General features: G+C 42.7%; 1 protein-coding gene across 1 annotated transcript in view; it reads right to left on the bottom strand.

The window, feature by feature from the left end:
• Positions 1 to 21,502, bottom strand: part of CPZ (carboxypeptidase Z) — a 43,388-nt gene that overhangs the window by 10,041 nt on the left and 11,845 nt on the right. Inside the window, exons 2-9 of the mRNA XM_005433148.4 lie at positions 20,982 to 21,005; positions 18,253 to 18,627; positions 17,249 to 17,461; positions 14,927 to 15,123; positions 13,801 to 13,962; positions 5,944 to 6,102; positions 1,833 to 1,968; positions 623 to 762 (exon numbers count right to left, since the gene is read on the bottom strand). Coding sequence (XP_005433205.1) covers positions 623 to 762; positions 1,833 to 1,968; positions 5,944 to 6,102; positions 13,801 to 13,962; positions 14,927 to 15,123; positions 17,249 to 17,461; positions 18,253 to 18,627; positions 20,982 to 21,005 — 1,406 coding nt within the window. The remainder of the gene's footprint in view (positions 1 to 622; positions 763 to 1,832; positions 1,969 to 5,943; positions 6,103 to 13,800; positions 13,963 to 14,926; positions 15,124 to 17,248; positions 17,462 to 18,252; positions 18,628 to 20,981; positions 21,006 to 21,502) is intronic.

The raw sequence follows: 21,502 nt of genomic DNA on the forward strand, positions 1-21,502 counted from the left end.
AATGACTTTTAAATGGCATGTTTTAATGCTTACAGATATTGTTGCTTTAGAAGACCAGGGTTCAGATCTTTTTTAGCTACTTTCACGAAGAAATCAAGCTGAAAAGTGTGGAAATGGCATTTCTAGCAAGATACTTCGAACCTCCCCATTTTAGCTGAACCTAAATCTCCTGTTGCTGAGGAGTAGGGTTTGGGCCAAAGACATGGAATATGGAAAGGGAAAAGTTCCAGGAAGCTCTCTGAAAAGTAGATCTTGTTGATCTATTCTTCAAGAGAAAGACTGGTTCATATTTTTCTGAATATGTGGGTTTTGTCTAGCATTACATTTTGGAGAGCTGATTTGTAATGTTGCACAACCTATTTAAAGACAATTCCCTTTTTCACTGTTTTCAAGGCCTTTAGAGTCCTCAAACTCCATCCTTTCTGTATGCAAACTTATATATGCAAACTATTATTTGTGTTTCCTGCTGGACACACTGAGGCACCAGGGCCCCTGGAGGACTATGATGATCGATTCAGTGCTATCTCGATAACTAACCAGGGAAACAGTAAAGAAATTAATTTTGACAAAGAATGGAGAAGAAAAGCCATAAGCACAAAGGTCTGTGAAAGCAGAGCCGTACCATTTCCATGTAATTGAGAAGGGCATCTCTGTTTTCATGCCAGATTGTAAACAGTTCTTCCTCTAAAGGAAACTTCTCACATCCTACCTCCACGGTGACTTCAAAGCAATTTGTGTGAAGGTAATTAAAATCTGCCATACCTATAGGTTTAAAAAGAAAAAAAAGAGATCATGAACAAGCCATGTAACCCTTAACTGGAGCTTTGCTGTCACAGTCAGCTGAATGCAGTCCCTGTGGGTGTGTATTAATGTACCGTAAAGAATGTGCATGGCCAATACATAAGAAGTATTCAACAAATTCAGAATTCTACAGCTCATTTCAACTACAAGTTAATTAATGACAATGACACTTCTTTCAGGCAAAAAATCATAATTTTAAATTATTATTCACCTGATCAAGAAGTAGCAATAGAAATATAAGGATTGGTTAATCATGGTAATTACATAATCGGCTGTATCAGAGGTGATTGCCAAGGGTCACCTCTAAAGAGATGACATTTTGCCATTATAATGTTCAAAACTGTTTCTGTACAAAAGGCATTGGATATAGTTTCCAGAAGAATGTAGGCCAAAGACATTTAAACCTAATTCTCACTCATGCCTCAAAGCTTTCCAAACGCCTAGTTTCAACATAATTATTTGGGGATCCAGCTGACTCCTATTTGAAAACACAACTGAAGCACCGCTGAAAATTTATGAACACTAATATTTCATCCATGCCAGTATTTCAGGAATCCTGACTAAAACTAAATACTATTACTGGGGAAATCAAATTAGCAACCTAAGCACAAATGAATGGGATGTTTGTCTCTGTAGCAGTTTCCCTGGAAAAGAGTTTATTTAAACAGACTGAAAAAGCAGCGCTTGCGTAGTCTGCAAGATGGATTCAAACTCATGCCACTAAGGAATGAGAGCATAGCACTGGCATTTATTTCTACATTTCAGATTTGAAAACTAGAACGGTATATGCAATAACAAATGTGACCCTTGTATAAATTGTTAACTTTCCTCAGGGAAATACATTCCATGGTATATGAACATAAATGTTACCAACATACATTTTACTACTTAAATCCCTTACAAGTTACGTTTTGCAGGGGTCTGACCTAAAGCAAGCTGGAATGAATAAAACTATTTCTTTCAAACCCTTGTGTCTCATAAAGGTCATATAGAGGTTTTACCTCACTTGATATGATGGTAAAGTGGTTTACCTCCAGTGAAGCTGTACCACTCAGCACCATTTATAATACCTCCGCGTCTTACAAAATTTCCACCGCAACGAAGTTCGGATCGGTCTGAGATGACTGGGTGTGCATCTGCATAGGCTTTAGCCAGCATTTTAAACATCTGTAACAAAAGAGTTTGGAATATATTTGCTTTTACAAATTGCAAACACTGTCATTGCTACTAGCAACTATTGCTGTTGCAAGCCCAGACAATGAGCCACCCTGTGTCCTTGAGGCTGATGGAGGGGGTGAACTTCCATGCAAGGATATTCTGCCAGGAAGTTTTCACTTGTCTTCTTCTCCAAGGTCCTTCTCTGCAATCCAATACATTTAGCCAAGACAACATTAAATACCAGTGGGTTTTGTGATACTTGGCTTCAACCTATCACCTAGGGCAGGAGTCGAGGGCTTGTTTGGTTGTACTTCAAGTCCCAGATTTTAAAGCTGAAATTAGCTCTCCCCGTTATGTTTTAGGTCTTGCTGTTTTTACCCTTTCAAAAATACCTACACCAGCTTCAGCCCAACCACGCTGGATGCTGCTGTTTAAAATAGACAGTATCAATTTGCTTTGTACTTATCACTCACACAGGACAACCTGCCAGTTTGATCTCAATGACAGTTGCTTCTTTGTGGGGCAGAAATAATTTCTAAAAAAGCAAAGGATAGGATGTGGTGATGGAGGATGTCACCACTGATTTCCTAAGAGTGTTGATACTGATGAAGAGCAGAGGAGTCATCACCCAGAAAGGAAAAGTGACAGGTACATGTAGTGAAGACAGAAGAAACAGCAGTGATCTGCAGAAACCATTTATTTGAATCAGGTTCCTGCCATTTTTCTCCAATGTTTATTCCAACTTTGTACAGAAATCCCCCCCCCTCCTTTTCATTTTTTGAACCTCATCTACAAAAGCTATAATTGCAGATTTCAACATTGAAATTACAGCAATTATCAGAAGTTACTAGATCCTACTACTCATCATCATGAGTGCCATTGTATATTGCTTGACACTGTGTGCAAGAAGTTGGGTGGGTAAAATCCTATTTTTAGAAGTGATCCTAGAACTTTATCCTTGATGTTGTCATCAAGGATAAAGGTGAAAATAACCAAGCACACAACTTTGATCTAATATTTATAAATGTTTCTAATAATCACAAAACTGAGCCAATTAAGGGATTTCCACTGTAAGTGTAAATTTACCAAAATAATTTTGATGACCACAGTCTAAAAATCCTGACTTAATATAGAATGCTTTTGCATCTCCCTTGAGCTTCTGTGTGTCTAAGTACGGCTCAGTCCAGAAAATTAAGGGCTGAGTACGACAAAGTTCTGCTGGAAAGAAATGGATGTTAATTAAATTCATTAAGAACTCTTACTGCCAATAATTTGTGGACAGGCCCAATATCTTGAATTTCTACAGGAATCTGGGTCCCAGTTCCGAGTTTTCTGTGGAAGATCTTTGCTAAAAGTTTAGAAGGTGCCTATGTGACTTAGGAGTATATTCCTCAACTTTCCCAGACACCTGCAGATGTTTTATTTCCAGTGAGAAATCTTTCTTCTCTTGTTTCACACCAACTGGCATAAGGCTTTGCCTGGCCACTAATGCAAGTGAACGAAGATGGATGGTAGAGAGGAGGAGAAATCCAAAATCAAGTTAACTTGATGTAAAAAAAAATGTTAAACTTTTTAAAAAACCAAGTTAAAATGGTCTCAAATAGCAATATATTTACTATTACTTAGCAGCTAACGTATGACTAGTCATGGACCTCAGAAAACCAGACATTTAGGTGTAACACAGTGGAACAAAAAGGGAAAAAAAATCACAGAGGCATCCTTGTGACTTCAGAATCGTAATGTTTCATTTGGCAAAATGAGGTCACCGCTGTTACCTTGGCCAGCACCCTCACCCTACCGACTGTCATAGGCTGGATTTTATAGGGGGAAGGAAAGGAGTGTTTCTCTTCACCAAAGGGAGGGAACTTGGTGTGCACCTTTCTGCTCTGGTGAGCACATGCATCAATGCAGCCTTCTGTGTAACACAAAACAAGATCCTGCTAAAAACATACACCTCTACAAAAGCCAAAAAATGGGAAATTTCTGGATTGGGTGGCCTGAACGAGGTGCAAGAATGTGAGTGTAAGGACATGGTCCAGCTTTGAGACACTTTGGTCTCAGTAGGTACCAGCCCAGGCTGTCATGCTGGCTAAAGAGGCTTGAAATCTGCAGTGTCTTGGAGCAGGTGCCAGGAAGATCCTCATGCTACTGCACATACACCATGAGGGGACACAGGGAGGTGGCAGCACCTACATGCGTTTTCAAACAGGGCAACCTGGTTTGAATATACTTTGTAGAATTTGACTTTTTAATTTCTGACCATTACCTGCACCACAGTATTTCACCCTGGGCTGCAGCCTCATTTCCCCTTGCACGGCAAATTCAACAGGTCAGGGATCAGAACAAGGGCTATGGCTAACGTATGGCAGCTAGGTCCTGACATAATGTCAAGGTGCTATATTTCAGGATGCAGGTTCCCCAGCAGCAGCAGTTGCAGATGACATTACTAAAATGCAGGTCACTTCACAGGTACAGGTTTTATAACTTTCGGAAAAAAATTTAAAGTGATAATGTTAGTGGTGTTAAGGTTTCTGTGTTGACTCATTTGAAACACTGGTTTTAATTGAGGATACCTCCAGTCCTGCCCTATATGTTTTAAACTTCGAAGTTTATAGTTAACTTCCCAGGGTTTGCAGCCACTGACTATGCAGCAGTCACTGGTGTGAGGTCCTCTTACACTGTTGCAAACCAGGAATGCCATTTGGGTTTGCCCAACTATGCACTGCATTGGGATGGAGCTCTTTGTCCAAGTGACTGCATTCTTTCACTGAAAACACACATACTGTCCCTGACTGAAGATGATGGAGAGACTCCTGTCCTTCCATCCCGCAGGTGGACTGCTTGACAAGGCACACATGGCCACATTCCTCCACCACCTATGTGTAAATCAGGATACCCCTAGCCTAAGTGATGGAATATAAGTGCACAGGTTTATGATTTCCCCTAGTCTTCACCAAGAGCTTCTGTAGCTTTCATTACCACCCAGCAGGTATTTGTTACATGAGCTTTTTACTGTGCCTGGTTTATTTCACTGCTAAATCATTGTCATACAGACATAGTCAGTAGGTATCATACAGCTCAGAAGAAATGAATTGTTACAGAAAATGTTTAATAGTCATAAATATTTAAATATTTAATATGTGCTGGTGAGAACTGTTACTTTAGAAGAAGTCATCCCAGAGATATGCTCAAACAACAGATGCTTCAAGTCAAAGATCAACTTCTGAGTATTTTCAAATGTTTGTTATATAAAGAACTATCTTAACAGGACAGGGACATTTTTATCATATGCTAGAAGGCTGAAAAAATAGCTGTTCTCCTAGTGGGCATGTCGGCAATGAATACTAGATTGAGGAAGCCAAAGGGAAACAGGGAAGATGGCAAAAAATTTCACAGAAGATTTACAGTGAGTCCCAATTGGGGAACTTTCCAGGGATGAGGGGTAAACCATTCCTGTTCATCTGACCTGGAATAAATGTTACAAGGCTGCCACCATATGGCAGTCAGCCTTTTTTTTTTTTTTTTTTTTCCTAAAGAAGTCAACAGAAAATAATACTGCTGGTCAGGCTTGTTCCATTTCTTCTGGAAATCAGTAGTAAAAATGTCACAGCCTACAACCATTAAATAGTAAAAGCTTGTCTTTTCCTCACCTGTGCCTTGTGAAATCATGTTTGGCCTCACAAATATATGGGTAAATATTTACAGATCAGGCTGATAGTGTGTAAATGACCCTATATTTTAAGCCAAGTTAAATAAGTGTATAAATAATACTATATATATATATATATATATATATACACAGACATATGCATTTATATATATAAACGTGTGATTTATTACATATTTAATACATACATGCATACATATACACACATATATACAATCTAAATAAATCAGGGTTTTTTACTTGTTTAAACAAAATACTTGCATAGTTCCACATGTGGAAACCGTACTGATATGCTCACCCTGCAAAAACTATATTACCTTCTCATCAGGTGTAGGGGAGAACATTTTTTCTTCCATAGGATGCCTTGAATAGTCATAAGGATAGGTCACAACCAGCTCACCCCCATGGAGGCTGGCAGAGAGCACGAACGGGATAGACCTCAACCACTTCATGACTGCTTTTGTCTCAGGAGCCACCTGAAATCCAGGAGAAAATGAAAAGCTGTAAACAGTCATGCAGCTCCGAAGGGATTTGATCCTGGGCAGGATGAAGCTCAGTGGAGAAGAGAGTGTGTCAGAAAAAAGAATGCTGAAGCTCTTTGGCTCTTCCATCCCAAAGGTTAGTGGAGGAAGAGTGTCAGTTTGCTCCAGGGAACAAATGAGACACACTGTTCACTATGGAAAAACTGAAAGAAAAAAACAAACAACAACTTTGACAGAAGAATAACTTTATTACAGTGACATTTCAGCAGTTCAAAGTGATGATGTTAGTATTTTAGGCTTGAAAAATTGTGGCATTTTACCACTACTCACAAACCAAACTCTTTATCTAATTTCATTTCTGAATCAGCAGAATTGACTTTGGATAGATAAGCTGGAATACGGGGATCAATTTGAAATTCTCAGCACTGGCTGGAAATACACTGTCTCATTTGCTATCCTTTGGTCTAGGTTTATATGCAAATAAATGAAAACTAATATATATAAAACACAATGACTGCAGTTTACCTGCACTGAACGGTTGCAGTAAGTCATAGAATTTGCCTTTCTGACAATCAGCGCTCAGTAACAGTGGCCAAAGGAGTAGGCACCGGACTCCCGAGGATGCTCAGGCACCCATCTCCCCCTGCAATGCAGGAGGCTCCTTCATCCCCTTTGCTAAGGAGTAATTTCACGGACCTGTTCAGGAGTTAGTCAATTCTTAGTGGTAAGAGTGTCATCTGGTGGCCGCTCCCTGCAAGCCCAGACGCACGCCAGTGCCCTTGGAGGAGGTGAAGGTCTTTTGCTTGTAGTTTGTGAAGCTTCCAGAGGAAACGTGGGTGAGGGCAGAGGCTGCTAACCTGCGCTTTGCTTTGCATGGGTGCAGATCTACAGTTTTTTAAAAATGAGCCAGATCTGTTATGATGGACTTAGTCCAGCATCTATATAGGGCTGCTAAATTGCATATCACCCTTTGCTTTAATTCCATCAGCCATTAGCAAATCAGCCAGCCAGGATCCCAGAGTGGCTAAGGACTAGTAACACTGAATCAAGTCAGCAATGTGCAGGGAAAAAAAAAAAAACAACCAAACCCACGAAAAATGTCAAACACAAAAACCCCAATCAAACAAAAAAATGAACAAACAAAAACTCTAGAGACCTATACATTAGAGTTGCAATAATAGTAATTCCTGTTTTCTTTGGATCAGTCCCTGTTCTGCTATTGGTAAATCCTAGCTTTGGGGATGAGTGGGTAACACAAACATAGGTATGGAACAGAGAAAAACGCTGTGAAGCAAAGGTGCATCATGGATGTGTTACAGCTCCCAGCAATGAGGTAGAAAGCAAAGTGTCTCAGGAAAAAGCCATGTCTAAATACAGTTTTACCTGGAATGATTTAAGAAGGTATCACCCTGCCCATCCCTGACCTAGGCAGAAGGCTAAAGTTCTTCATATGCCATAGTTATTAACTGAGTCCTCCTAGTTTTCAGGTTTCCTTAAATTGCCATTCTATAGCTGTTGAGCCTCCAGCCACTGCCACTGTGCTATTTGAAAAGGCTGTACCTTGTACTTGGGAAGAAATAGAAACCTGAGTTTCCCACTGCTGTAAGGTGAGTCATTAAATCAGTAGTTTGTGGTGAGCATATAGACACAAGTCAGATCGTGCCACTTGTCCTCAGAAGAAACAGGCTAGGTCCATTTTATATGTCAGCCTAGTGGCAGCCTCCGAATCTTTGTGTCACAAACCATTCAACCTTGGTACTATAAAACGGCAACTTAAGTGTAGGATGAGATGTAACAGGTAAAGTCTGACCAGCCCAGGAACACACAGAATGCACTTTGTGCACCAAAAACCTAACCAAGGTTTTTTGTGTAATTTGGAAAATAGTGCAGATTAGACACAAAGTTTCCAAGAAGGGCATGACCTGAAAATAATTTTTAACAAGGCAGATAAAGGGCACTCCAAAGGGAAAGGACAAATGCTCTGCACTCTCACATACCCACTCACCCAACACAGAGGTGGGAGAAGAAAACAGCCCACCAAGCTTCACGACAAAGAATCTGACAGTGTCCAAAGAATGGTACCAGCAGCAGTCAGTATTTGCTTTTCTGTCTTTGTGCAGTGCCCTGGGATGGTCTGATAAATATCTTTATCCCAAGAGAATTTGGGACTGAATCAGCCACTCTCACCTGAACGCTGAGAGTGCTTTGTTCATCCTTCGAGCCCACCTCTTCTGAAGAGAAGACCCCTGGTGGCTTATAAGGGGCTGCAAGTGGCACTGTCTGCCCCATGAATCCCCGTTTGGGGGTTCACGGGATGGCTGAGGACCTGTCACCAAGCCTGCACCTCCCAAGCCCCATAACACCAGCACTCGCCAGGAGGATGCTGTCCCAAAATTTCAGCAGCTCCCTGCCCCACCTGCAGCTGCCCCAGCTTGTACTGCCCAGCCAGAGAGGGCATCCCTGATGCCAGAATCAGCCCTGCTGTCAAACAGCAGTTTTGGCCTTGATAAGATCTTTATGCTGCTTCTGCAATTCAGTGGGCAAGGGTCAAATGCACAGTTTTATTTAGAGAGCTCCTAAATCCAGTCCTCCCCCCTGATTAGGCAGCTTGCTTACTAGATACCTGCAGAAGCCACAAGACACTGCTGTGTCACAGAGCCGATGTCTTATTGAAGCGAATGTTGTGGAAAATCAGGAGTTTCAATGTCACTATTTTTAACCTAATAGCATTTCAGTGACAACATTACAGTGATTAAGGCTTTGAAATGTGTACATCCTGGTTCAGCTCCACTGGATGATAACAGATGCTATCTGTGTCACACTGGTCTTTGACTATTCATAGACTTTTCCTTTAATGTGGGTTTTGATTTATTTATTTTTTTTACCAGGGCTCTTGCTTTTTAGTCAGAGATCAATTTTAAAGTATCCACCTCACAGGAACAATTTGGGGCACAATCAGAAAACAGCTGAAATATTTTTGCGTAAGTACAGGAACGGTCACAACCCTTGTAAACCTGAGTCTCATTTCTGTCAATTACACTGCAATTAGTCACTGTCTCCATGGCTTTCAAAGACTTCTTTTTATCCTTTTAGAAGCAACCAGACTCATTTTCCTAAAGACTATGCCAGCCTCCACTGGCACAGACTTCTAAATTCTGTTTGAATCAAGCCAATTTGACTTCAGTTCAGATGAAACCTGAGGTCTCTCAGCCTGAGCCCTCAGACCACTTATTACAATAATTCAAAACAGTGGGGAAGAAAATGCACTGTACAGCAAGGGTTACAGGGAGACAGGAGCTCTCCTGAGTTTATGGGATTGGCTGGGATCTCACTTTTCCTTTTTTGATCTTTATATAATGCCCTGCAATAGTCAGATGATTACTTTAATAAGGCAGGTCGTACACATCATTAAGTAAATGAAAGCCGAGGGGCTGGTGTTGAAACATCCAATCTAATGTTTTTGCATGCACAAAGCCAACTACTGTAAAAGCCATGGGTTCATCTGCCTGACAAAATTGAAGCTCATTATGGGATAGCTGATTTGGCTGTCCTATGATACCACTGGCAGAGGAGAGGGATGCGAGGCTTGAGACCACATACTGCCAGGTTTCTGAACCATGTGAAACTGCAGTCAGCAAGGAGATTTTGTGGTGTCATCCAGGTCAGAGGCAAATTGGTTCTCTCATTTGTTCTATAAAGCATATGGATTTGGAGATGCTTGGGGTGTTGCTTAGGTCAGGACCCACTTGGGTGTCAGGAGAGCATCCAGAGGTTCCCTGAGGTTTGGTGCTCTGAGGAATGAATCGTTGGGTCACTGCCTTATTTCGTCTTCGAAAACAAGAAAACACTTGAAGGAGAAGAGATTTATTTATAACCCCAGGTCTGCACCCGCTGAGGCAGAGCTCAGACAGAGGGTGGTTGTGTGCCAATACTTCCTGGTCCCTTGTCTGTGGTGACAGACACCCTGGAGTGACCCTGCAGCTGGGGCAGTGGTGGCCACAGCAGTGGGGATAACTGTGGGACAAATGTTAGGCTGACTCCATCCAGCCCTCTACAAACCACTATGATGTTACACACCCAAGAAAGCCGAATACATTGTTGTAAAAATGACACCTGCAAGTGGCTGCCTACCACTGACCATCCCAAAGACCATCAGAAAGACCATGGCAGAAGCAGGGCTGGGGGAGGGAGTGGGGAGGTTAAAGCCAGAAAATCCAGAGGATTGCAGGCACTCTGGGCTGCATGGCTTGCACCAGGCACTGGCACAAAGAGGGGTTGAAGCCATGTTTGTCCTTCCTCAGTGGTGCCTGAGCCTTCAGCCTTCAACCCTGCACCTCTGGATGGAGAGTAAGAGTGAGCACATGGCTGGGAGGAGATCTCCATCCTTTCCTTTATACCCCAAAGCCTGCTGCACAGCCACTACATACAGTCCGAAAGGTCAAAAGCAGCTTTCCTGGATACCTCCATGGAAAACCAAAGGCATTTTTGATGACTTTTAGGTGTACCAGCAATCCTGTAGCCTGTCTACACATAGCTCAGGGAATGATACAGCCCATGAAAGAGCTCCCAGGAGACTGCCATCCTCACTACTGATTTTGCAAAGGGCCAGGAAAGGAAGGACTCTGCCTGGTAAGTGAGATGTTGCAGACACAATTTGACTCATCAGCTGTATCTTTGTGGACACGCTGGTGGCAGTGCTTGGTGGCTGGGCTATACAGCCTTGGTAAGAACTGAAGTAAGCGTCTGTGAGTTCATGTTCCTAAGACAGGGAACATCTCCCTGTAAGCATTTCCCCAAGGAAAGCACATACATTGATGAGGGTCAAAAAGCCTGACAGGTAACAGACCTGCAGTTGCGTGGAATGACCAGCCTTGACAAAACTGAGAGCAGGACAGCACTTGCTCTCAAATCAGGAACCCAGTGAGAAGCTGTGACCAAGAGAGATGGGCTCTGCAAGAGCATCTGAAATAGCACCTGAGAGGCTACCGGTAAGATAGAAACGTACATGTATGTTTGTAATGACTGTCGCTTTATTATATATTTTTGATTCAGCATGTTCTTCTAAGTAAACATCATGTTACAAAAGCTGGCAGGTTCCTGACTAACTGAATAATCTTGTTTTGCCCTGTGTGAACAGGATGACAGATACTTAACTAAAGTGAGCCATCTTTAGAGAACTGCTGTGAAAGTCCGGGCTTTAGATGATGAGGAAGAGGGTTTCCTAAAATCAGAACAGGGATGGCTCCAAGCCTTAGTCCTACATGGGAAAGCAAACATGCTGGGAGACCAGGTAAGATTGTAGTGCCTCCAGCTGGGAGCTCACACCTGCAGTACTCAGTCCTCTGCACAAACAATGCGGTTTCACGCCAGATAACTGGAAGGCTAGGCCTAATCCCCCTCCCAAGCCTCTTCATATTTGTTCATATACCATTCATTTGTTGAAGAAAAATTTCGGTTTGATATCTATAAATGGTTGTTAGAGGTACTGCTATGAACACTGCTGTACACAAGCGGGGTTGTACAGGGTTTGCATGGAAAGGTCTTGGTAGTGGGGGGCTACCAAGGATGGCTGCTGTGAGGAGCTGCCAGAAGCTCCCCCCATGCCCGATGGAGCCAACACCAGCCGGCTCCAGGATGGACCCGCCGCTGGGCAAGGCCGAGCCCATCAGTGATGGTGGTAGCAGCAGGGGGACCAAGTATTTCAGAAGGGGAAAAAGTTGCTGTGCAACAGCAATGTCACCCAGAGAGAGGAGTGAGCAGGTGTGCGAGCAGCAGCCCCGCAGACACCCGGTGGGTGCAGGCAGGGCCGGAGGGGCTCCAGGCGCCGGAGCAGAGGTTCCCCCCCAGCCCGCGGTGAAGGCCGCGGCGCGGCCGGCTGTGCCCTCAGCCCATGGAGCCCGCGGGGAGCAGGGACCCACCGGCCGCCCAGGGAGGGCCCCAGGCCGGGGCAGGGGGTGCCCAAGGAGGCTGCGCCCCCGGGGGGGGCCAGGCTGGGGCAGGGGCAGCGTGTGGGGACCCTCCCCCTGGGGGGAAGGGGCGGCAGGGGCAGCTGTGAGGGACTGACCCCAGCCCCATTCCCGGTCCCCTGTGCCGCTCGGGGGGAGCAGGGAGAGACATCGGGAGTGAGGCTGAGCCCGGGAACACGAGAAGGGGGGGGGAAGGTGGTTAAAGATTTGGGTTTTATTTTCTCATTATCCTACTCTGATTTTGATAGGTAATGAATTAAACTAATTTCCCCAGGTCGGGTCGGTTTTGCCCCTGTCGGTACTGGCTGAGTGACCCCCCTGCCCTTATCTCGACCCACGGGCCTTTCGTTACATTTCCTCCCCCCTGCCCAGCTGAGGAGGGCCCTGACACAGCCGCTCTGGTGGGCACCTGGCGCCCAGCCACAGTCAACCCACCACAGGGGTGAATCAAAACTATTATCTCTCTAGGCTTTTCTCCTAAAATCTTTTTTTTTTTTTTTGCCTCAGCTGTTTTCATTTAACCTCAGGCTCTGCTCCACACACCCTCAACCCTTCTTTCCCATCTGAGGCTCTGTACTCTACTTGCATTTACCAGCTCACAGTTGTCTGTCGTTATTCAGTCAGAAAATGGAAACTGTTAAGTTTATGACCTTATACTCAGGTAGATATCTAGCAGAATGAGCTGGGATCTGTACGATTATATCCATAAACCAGAAAAAAAACTTCTTGAGCTTAGTTATGTCAAAATCCAAGTGTTTAATACAGCCTGCATTACTGAGCTTCCTGCAGCCTTGCATCTTCAGAGGTACATTATCCTGAGGAAGTGAGGGGCTTCTATTCAGATTTCCCTACTTTGAATTTGGGTACCAAAACACTGGGGCAGCATCAGAGATACCTTTGGGGTTTAGACCTAGCCTCATAATAGATCACCTGCAGCAGAGTAGAGAACTGAAATATGGTTTCTCAAATCTGCTAATACACCAGCTGCTGAAATGACTGTTGCTAGCAATAAAATTTGAATTAGGATAAAGTGAGTTTAAAAGCAGAGCTCCCAGTATCAGAACAACTGATTTGCTTCCTGTGTTTCTTCTTTCAAGGGGAACTAAGTTCCATCATGAGTTGCTAGTGTCGGGCTTCTGGGCTGCCAGTGACACAGGTAGAACTGAGCTTTGCATTCCTGTACATCACATAACATGCAGCTTAGTGATGATGAGTGTGAGGCCCTGCAGTGCTGCCTCCATCCTGCTGCCCGTGACTGGAAGCAGCAGCAACTCTCCCTTCCAGCACCACTGCAGCTTGACAGGCTGTTTCTATTGCTCCAACTGGTTACAGTCATTTATCAACATCCTTTTTGTGGAAGCTGATGCCACACAACTTCACATGAAGCCTTTGTATGTTTTCCAAGGCAGTGCAATGAGAGCCAAATTCATAAAGTCTTTAACTAATGATGAACCATTACACACTTGTGACCCCCTCCTAACAGTCATTATTCTTTATCTAAAATAGCAAAATACAAATTATCCACAAATTTTCCCAATGATCTGTGACACCTGCCTCTTTGGCCAGACCTACACCATCATTTTTCATGCCAATTCTGAGCCTGTCCAGTTTAGTCCTACTTGCAAAATCTGATTACCAGAGAATAACTTCAGAACAAGCAATCTCAGCTTCTTAAATTCCTGAGTTGCTATGTAGTACATGTGATTATAAAATCTGTAATTCATACCTTACCCCACCAGTAGGATTGTGGAATGGGGATGTGGTCAAGGCGGGCCCCACGAATCCCAGCTCTTCTGTAAGCCTCAGATGTCAAATCAGGGAAATTTCTGTTCAGGTCCAAGTTCTGAGCTGTCTGTCGTCCTATGACCCATCCATTGTAACCAGCTCCCTAATTTGTAACACAGAAGCCAGCCTCAGAATAACTTTCTGTTTCAAAATATCACTTTGTGGAAATGATTTAAAATGCCATTTTAATCAAAGAGAAGTTTTAGAATAAGTAAATTGAAAATGTCTATACTGTTAAAGAACCACACTTACTAATCATTTTATATTCCCATGAACACTAACACACTAACCAGCATGCAGGAAGCATTTCATTCACCAGTGATGTGACTCATGAGAGGAACGCAGCAGCTTCTTACTCAGCATGGAGCAGGATGCAGAGTGGGTTAGAGGAGGAGAAAAAGAAAATACAGCTGACATTCCCAGACAGGATCAGGCAGATTGCAATAACGCCAGACTCATACAACTCATACAACAGAGAGAACTCACCGCATGAGCAATGCAGAAAAAGAAAGGTCCTATTTTCATGCTAATGGTGCTATCGGTAAAAGTGAGGAAGAAGAATGTCAGGTAAAATATAATAGAAGTTTTGCTTTCACAAATCTCCTTCAGACACCAGCTGATCTCTGAAAACTGCTATAGATTAGGAAAGGGTGACAGTACAGAAAAAACATTTTATTATACCTGCTCTTCTAAAAGGAGAAGAACATCTATTCCACAGTATTAAACCACATTTCCTTATAAAATAATTTAACAGTCATTACAGTGATTCAGTGGGCATTTTGTTCTAGAACTGATAGCAGAGAGTGCTAAATGTGTGAAAAAGTAACACAGTCATTCCCTCGTCATTGCATGCAGGCAGCAAAAATGACAAACGTGGCTCTGATTTCCTCTTGGCTCTGTCCACATCATCTTTGGAAAGCAACCTACCACCAAAACAGCCTGGGATTCTGGCTGCTGATTATTAATACTCCCTCCCATATGTGACATTCCCCTCCCAGTTTGTCCTTTAGCTTGGGGGTTTTTAGAAACATGAAGCCCTGAACATTTCCTTATAAAAAGTCTTTTACCTCTTCTGCAGCCAGTTCATACCCATCAGGGTTGAGTGAAGGTAGGAGATGAATTCTGGTATTATTAATCAAGGTCTGGATGCGAGGGTTCCCAAGAAGATACTCCGAACACAGATACTGTGCGAGGTATATTAGCAGCTCTTTCCCCACAACTTCATTTCCATGCATATTGCCAATGTACTTAAATTCTGGCTTAACTGCGAAATGTGAAGTAATGAGATGCTTTAATTTGATTATACTTGGATGGCTTCCAAAAGCAGCATAACCCAAATACCTTACTGATGAGTCAGAAAGTTTTATTTACACTAATTTAATGCATATGTTCCTGTAAATAGCACACCAATTCCAGATTAATTTCCCTCCCTTACAAGTCAGTTCAGCATCAATTTAAATAGTGCAAAATAAAGTATGTCCATACTCTCAGGATCCCACACCATAAGAAGCAATCATTGCTCTGATTTTGGGGGACTTATTAATTGTGAACAAAGACTGCTGTGAACAAAAGTGTCAGGCCACGGCAAGGAAGGAATAAAATACATCCCTGGCAATCTCACTTACCTTGGGTGGCTTCAATGCTTTATGTTGTCACAGATCCTAGAAACGACCTGCAGATGTGCAATATATTGTCTCTCTATTTGGAACAGAAATTAGGTCGTGCATAAAAAATGGCTTTCAGGCTAAATAGCCTTGGAATAAGACTATTAGAAACGTAAAACTTCACAATTCCCCACAGTTATTCTCCCAGTTTCCACCCTTTCTTAGAGACTAATGGAAAGTAGAAAAAAGATGCACTTTGGAGACACCCTTTCCTGTCTATCATTTCATCTTCCTCTTCGAACCTGGCCAGCCTCGAGCACTAAATGCTGGAGGAGGGCTGGCACAGACCTATTATGCAGTTTGCTCAAGCAGGCAAAATCTCCACCTCTAGAGCTATTTCCACTTTCTTTTGTGCTGTCCGGAGCAGCACGAAGCAACAGATTTAGAAGGAAATGCTAGGTAATATGTTAAACTACCATCTTTATCATGCCATATCACAGTTTTAATTTAAAAGCCTGATTTGTAGGCTTTGTGTTTTCCTGGCAAATGGAACTATCAGCTTAAAAAGACACCTGCAAGTTCTTTTCTTTACACAAGAAAGGAAGGATAATAGGACAGGAAATAGTAATGTAGGTCTTTGCTCTGTTCAAGACATCTCCTGTGACCTTGAGCATGTTTAAAGGCACCTCAAAATACCTCTACATCATGCAAGGCAGCGCGGCTGAGAGTTAAGCAAAGCTAACACCAGTCTTCACTGTCTTCTCTGTCTCCCATGCAGCATATCACACAGAAGACACAGTAGCTTGACCTGAGATAATAATCTCATTGAAGTATTAAATCAGATGTAGTTCAGTTCTGCTGCACTGCTGAGGCTGTTCTGATGCTGGAACTAGTCTGATGAGAAGCAGCCTGAGGTTCTGGGTATGCAGCAGTGGCCATAGCAGTCCACCTGAGTTAGTCAGGTACTGTATTTGAGCTGGGAGCTGGTAACTGGAAAATAACACCTAATCCTCCCCAGGGAAATGATCTGGATTTTGAAGAATGTACAACATTTAAAAATCTGGCCCTTGCTGTCTCAGTGATGAATCTACAAAATAGAGATCAGCACTGTTCCCCTTTGCAGAACAGTTGTGAGGATTCATATCCTAAAGGTATTCAGGCATTCTGATACCACAAATTCCTGGTATCATTCACCTGTTATACTGACAGGTATTACACTGGCCTGAAACTCTGTTCAGTATTGTTTTCTGTGCTGCATTGCCTATTTTTGATGTCAATGTCCTTCTGTATCCGAGGCCTTCTCACATGTACATATTGTAGGATGTGAAAGACTATGTTTAGTCTAGGGACAGGCATTACTTGTAGGAAGTGTGTAGCACTTGATAAATAAAGCTTTTTATTAGTAATAAATAAAAGGAGACCGAGGAAGTGGTAGATGATGGAGAGGACAGGTCAGTAACAGAAAACTATCCCAACTTCTCTGTACACTGGACACATATAAATAATAGCCATATCACTGCAACCAAACACATGGTCATACATCTAGGAACAAGGAATGTCAACCATGGTCATAAGTGGAGGTCATAAAGGTAGAAAATTGCAATTGGACTATAATTGCTACAGTGAACCATCGGCTATTGCTGTAATTCAGGAACACAAAGGAGGAGAAATGGTTTTGAATCAACGCTTTTTACAGTTTAAGTGATATCCCATTAAAAGGACCTGCTTTCACTTGGATAATCTGGACTTCCCTCAAGCAACTTGATCAACACTGATATAACTCACGCAGTTCATGGTGTCCAGGCTTGGTTGAAAACTCAATCACAAAAAGATCCTTTCCTTCAAAACTGCGACCTATGCTGTAAGTTGTTGCAATATGGGAGCACTTAGAAGCAGTCTTCTTTAATGTGCTCACCATTTGGGAATAAGAATGGTGTTTGAACTGAATAAAAGTTGCTGGCAAATCTGAAGGCAAATCTTCCTCCACATCTACTTCCCCTGCAAAGAAAAATTGTAACAGTGTTTAAAACCATGATGCTCAGAGGATTGTATGAACGCCTGCACTTTTCTGCAAAATAACTTTTTCAGTAGTAGAATTATAGAAAATACAGCTGCAATCAAAATTTAAAACTATGTAGTACATCCTACACTGTTTATTGTGGCATATTTTGTTTGCAAAATCATACTAATGCTTAGGCACAGTGACAAATATTTTTTTGCAGCCTCCAGTTATAATCTGGCCTTTGGAATACTTAGCACATTATAGTCACAAAATGTACAGATCTTTCCCTTTGAATCTGGTGGAGCAAATTCATTTTTTAAGAGGTTCAGTTGTCTTCAGCTATCTGGATCTTCTTCATCCAAACAAAAATCTGTGACAACCATTAATGAGATTATTTTAATGAGGTGTTAAGCTTGTCAAGCAGTCATGAATTTATGATTGCATTACTATTTCAGTTTTTAAATAAAATATTTGAAATATACAGACAGCTATTACACAGAGCAGGGCTTATCTAAACGCACTTTGGCAGTCTAAACATCTAGCTCTGAGCTGCCTGTCTTGATGCTCTTTGTATATGAGAGAGAGAAACAGATGCTTTTTGAGCACAGTTTAATTAAGTGTTTAAAATAGGTGGAACAAGATGAATCACAGCTTACAGGTGTCTAAAAAGATGACAAGCTGAGATGACAAGCAGAGAGGTTTTGTGCCATAGACTTGTCAAGCTGAGTGAGGTGAGACCCTTCCCATCTAGACAAGTAAGCTGCATCAGCAGGGCTTCCTTCCTTACCTCGCAGCTTTGCCAGCGGGTCAAAACATCCCTCTTCTTCCCCAGCAAAAAAGCGGTCACAGTCTAAGAAGTACGGCCAAGCCATGTCTATTGCATCAAAGGCAGGGAGGCAATTTTTTTTCAGATTTTCACAGACATGCCTGCAGGGCTTTATAACTTTGTCCTTTTCGCACTGTGGGGCCAGCACTGAGCAGCCCAAGAGCCTCAGGTCCGGATTGCATTCTCCCTGGAGCAAGTTGTGCAGCACACTGATGAGGATGTACTCAGAGCTGTACTCAATCACTTCTCGAGACTTCTGATCCAGAAAATTAGGATACATCATTTGAGTATAGGCAACATCAGTACAAGAACTTAAAGCAATGTCCACACATTTTGCTATGAAAAGAAGATAAACATATGAAAAATAACTTGCTTCACTGACACTCTGAATAGTTGAAAGACAACATAACAAAGAACACATTAGATGAACTTAGGTTTTTGTTCACAGATAGACTAGAGGCAGTTTGCAATACTCTTAAATGAATTTGATGTCTAAAACCACTTATAGAAAGATAATGGAAAGTATGCTTGGTCTGGAGATTGACTGCAAACAGTTTGATGCAAGTAGATGACATTCAGAATTCAAATGGTATATAACAATTTGATGGAGCATCAGAAGTTACCTGATTAATAAGCATTGTTCCTAAAACAAGATTTATTTTGTTAATTCAATACCTGAACAGCAATGAAAGGACACATCCCTGCTCAGAAAACACTGGAGTATTGGGCCCATATGTGAGTTCATTAACAAATATCTTGGAAACCACCAATATTAATAAAATCTGGTTTCCAAAGGAAAGGCTGTCTCATACTTATAAAATCATAGAATGGTTTGGATTGGCAGGGACCTTCAATATCATCTAGTTCAAACCTCCCTGCCATGGGCAGGGACACCTTCCACTAGACCAAGTTGCTCTAAGCCGCATCCAGCCTGGCCTTGAACACTTCCAGGGATGGGGCATCCACAGCTTCTCTGAGCAACCTCTTCCAGTGTCTCACCAGCCTCAGGGAAGAGTGTCTTCCTTATATTTGATCTAAATCTACCCTCTTTCAGCTTAAAGCCATTCCCCCCTGTCCTATCACTACATGCCCTTGTAGTCCTTCTCCAGTTTTCTTATGTGCCTCCTTTAGGTATGGAAAGGCTGCTGTAAGATCTGCCCAGAGTTCTCCAGGCTGAACAACCTTTCACAGCCTGTATTCATAGGAGAGGTGCTCCAGCCCTCTGATCATCTTTGTGGCCTTCCTCTGGGCTCACTCAAACAGATCCGTGTCTTTTTATGTTGGGGGCCCCAAGGCTGAACGCACTACTACAAGTAGGGTCTCATGAGGGTGGGGTAGAGGGGGAGAATTACCTCCTTTGACCTGCTGGATACACTTCTTTTGCTGCAGCCCAGGATATGGTTGGTTTTCTGGGCTGCAAGCGCATGTTTCTGGGCCATGTTGAGCTTTTCGTCAACCAACACCCCCAAGTACTTCTCCTTGGGGCTGTTCTCAATCCATTCTCCACCCAGCCTGTATTTGTGTTTGGGATTACCCCGACCCATATGTAGGACCTTGCACTTGGCCTTGCTGGACTTCATGAGGTTTGCATGGGCCCACCTCTCAAGCCTGTCAAGGTCCCCCTGGATGGCATGCCTTCCTTCCAGCATGTTGAATGCACCACATGGCTTGGTGTCGTCAGCAGACTCGCTGAGGGTGCACTCAATCCCACTGTCCATGTCACTGACAAAGATGTTGAACAGCACTAGTCCCAGTACAGACCCCTGAGAAATGCCACTCGTCACTGGTCTTCACGTGGACATTGAGCCGTTGTTGACCGTAATTCTTTGAGTGCAACCATACCGATCGGCAACGAGGCCAATGCCTTATCCACTGAGCTGTCCATCTGTCAAATCCATGTCTCCAGCTTAATCTCCAAATAAATCTTATCTGATTTAAATTAACATTACAGTTTGATCTTATTAAACACCAGAGAATCCATAAGAGAGAAAAAAACCTTGAGGTGTGAATTTGCTGGTGTCTAACATAGGAAAAACTCAGATTCTGAATAAAGTGTGGTTTTGATATCATTATCTTCCCTGTCCTTACCTTTTGTTATGGATTCACTGATGAGGTGAGAGATCATACAGATCTCTATTTTCTGTAATGGGGAAGGCATTAGTAAGGTATCTTTCTTCTTTGCTTGGCCCCATAAAATTTATAAGACTTAATATGTCTGAATGCAGCTCCTCTGTGAAGTTTGGTTGAAATTGCCCAAAGAGATCAAAAGTTATTCTGGGACTTGACTCTCAGGCAAGCAGGCCCATAAATGTCCTTACATGTATATTCTCACAAACCTAATACCTTTTAAAAAATGAGGTTAAGAGGTCTTACGAAGGATAAATGTTGGTAATACCTTCAACCCACTCGGAGGTGAAGAGTAGTAATAGATTAATAGAGAGATGTCTTTTCATAAAATTACCAGCTATTACAGTAATGGGCCTATGTTTGAGCCTCCTTCTCTTGCTAATATCTCTGGCTGGCAGCAAATAGCATTGTCACAGCAGCAAAATGCTACCTTGTGTGAGAGATCATCTCTCGAGGAATAAGACCTAGTATAGCATCAACACTAGAAAACTTAATAGGAAATAGTAAAGGAATACTTAAGGTTTCAAGACTCTCCAAGGACAGTGAGCAAAGTCACATCATACCTTTCTGTACGGTTTGGCATTGACCTGCAAATAAAGAGGAAAAAAAAAAAAAAAGCATTATGGCGGTATCTGTGGTACCTTCCTCATGTTAGGAATTGTCCAGTTTGGTAGCCCCACAAAGGCTGCTGCAGCTCTATGTCCTGAGGTCCACAGGGGACACGCATTTATTCCCAACAGTCACATATTACATATATTTACTCAACGAGAAAACACAGTACAGGCAAACCAACCAGCACCAAAAGCATCATCCCATTCCCCTTTCTGGCTAATCAGGATGAAAGACCACTGGTGGAACAGAAGTACAGGTGGATTCCTCCAGTAGCTCAGCTTAGACATACTCAAACCCCAATAGCCAGGCTCAGTTTACCCAGCAGGTGGTACCTGGATCCACTGATCTCCCAGTTGTCTCATGCACTGACACATATGCTGGTCTCACTGGTAGCTGGCCCATACCTAGAGCACGGTATGCTTGGTAGCCAAGCCCCAGGCACCATGGTCTTCCCAATAGCTGGCTTGGACCT

Source organism: Falco cherrug, chromosome 1 (genome assembly GCF_023634085.1).
Source record: "Falco cherrug isolate bFalChe1 chromosome 1, bFalChe1.pri, whole genome shotgun sequence".
Classification (NCBI taxonomy): domain Eukaryota; kingdom Metazoa; phylum Chordata; class Aves; order Falconiformes; family Falconidae; genus Falco; species Falco cherrug.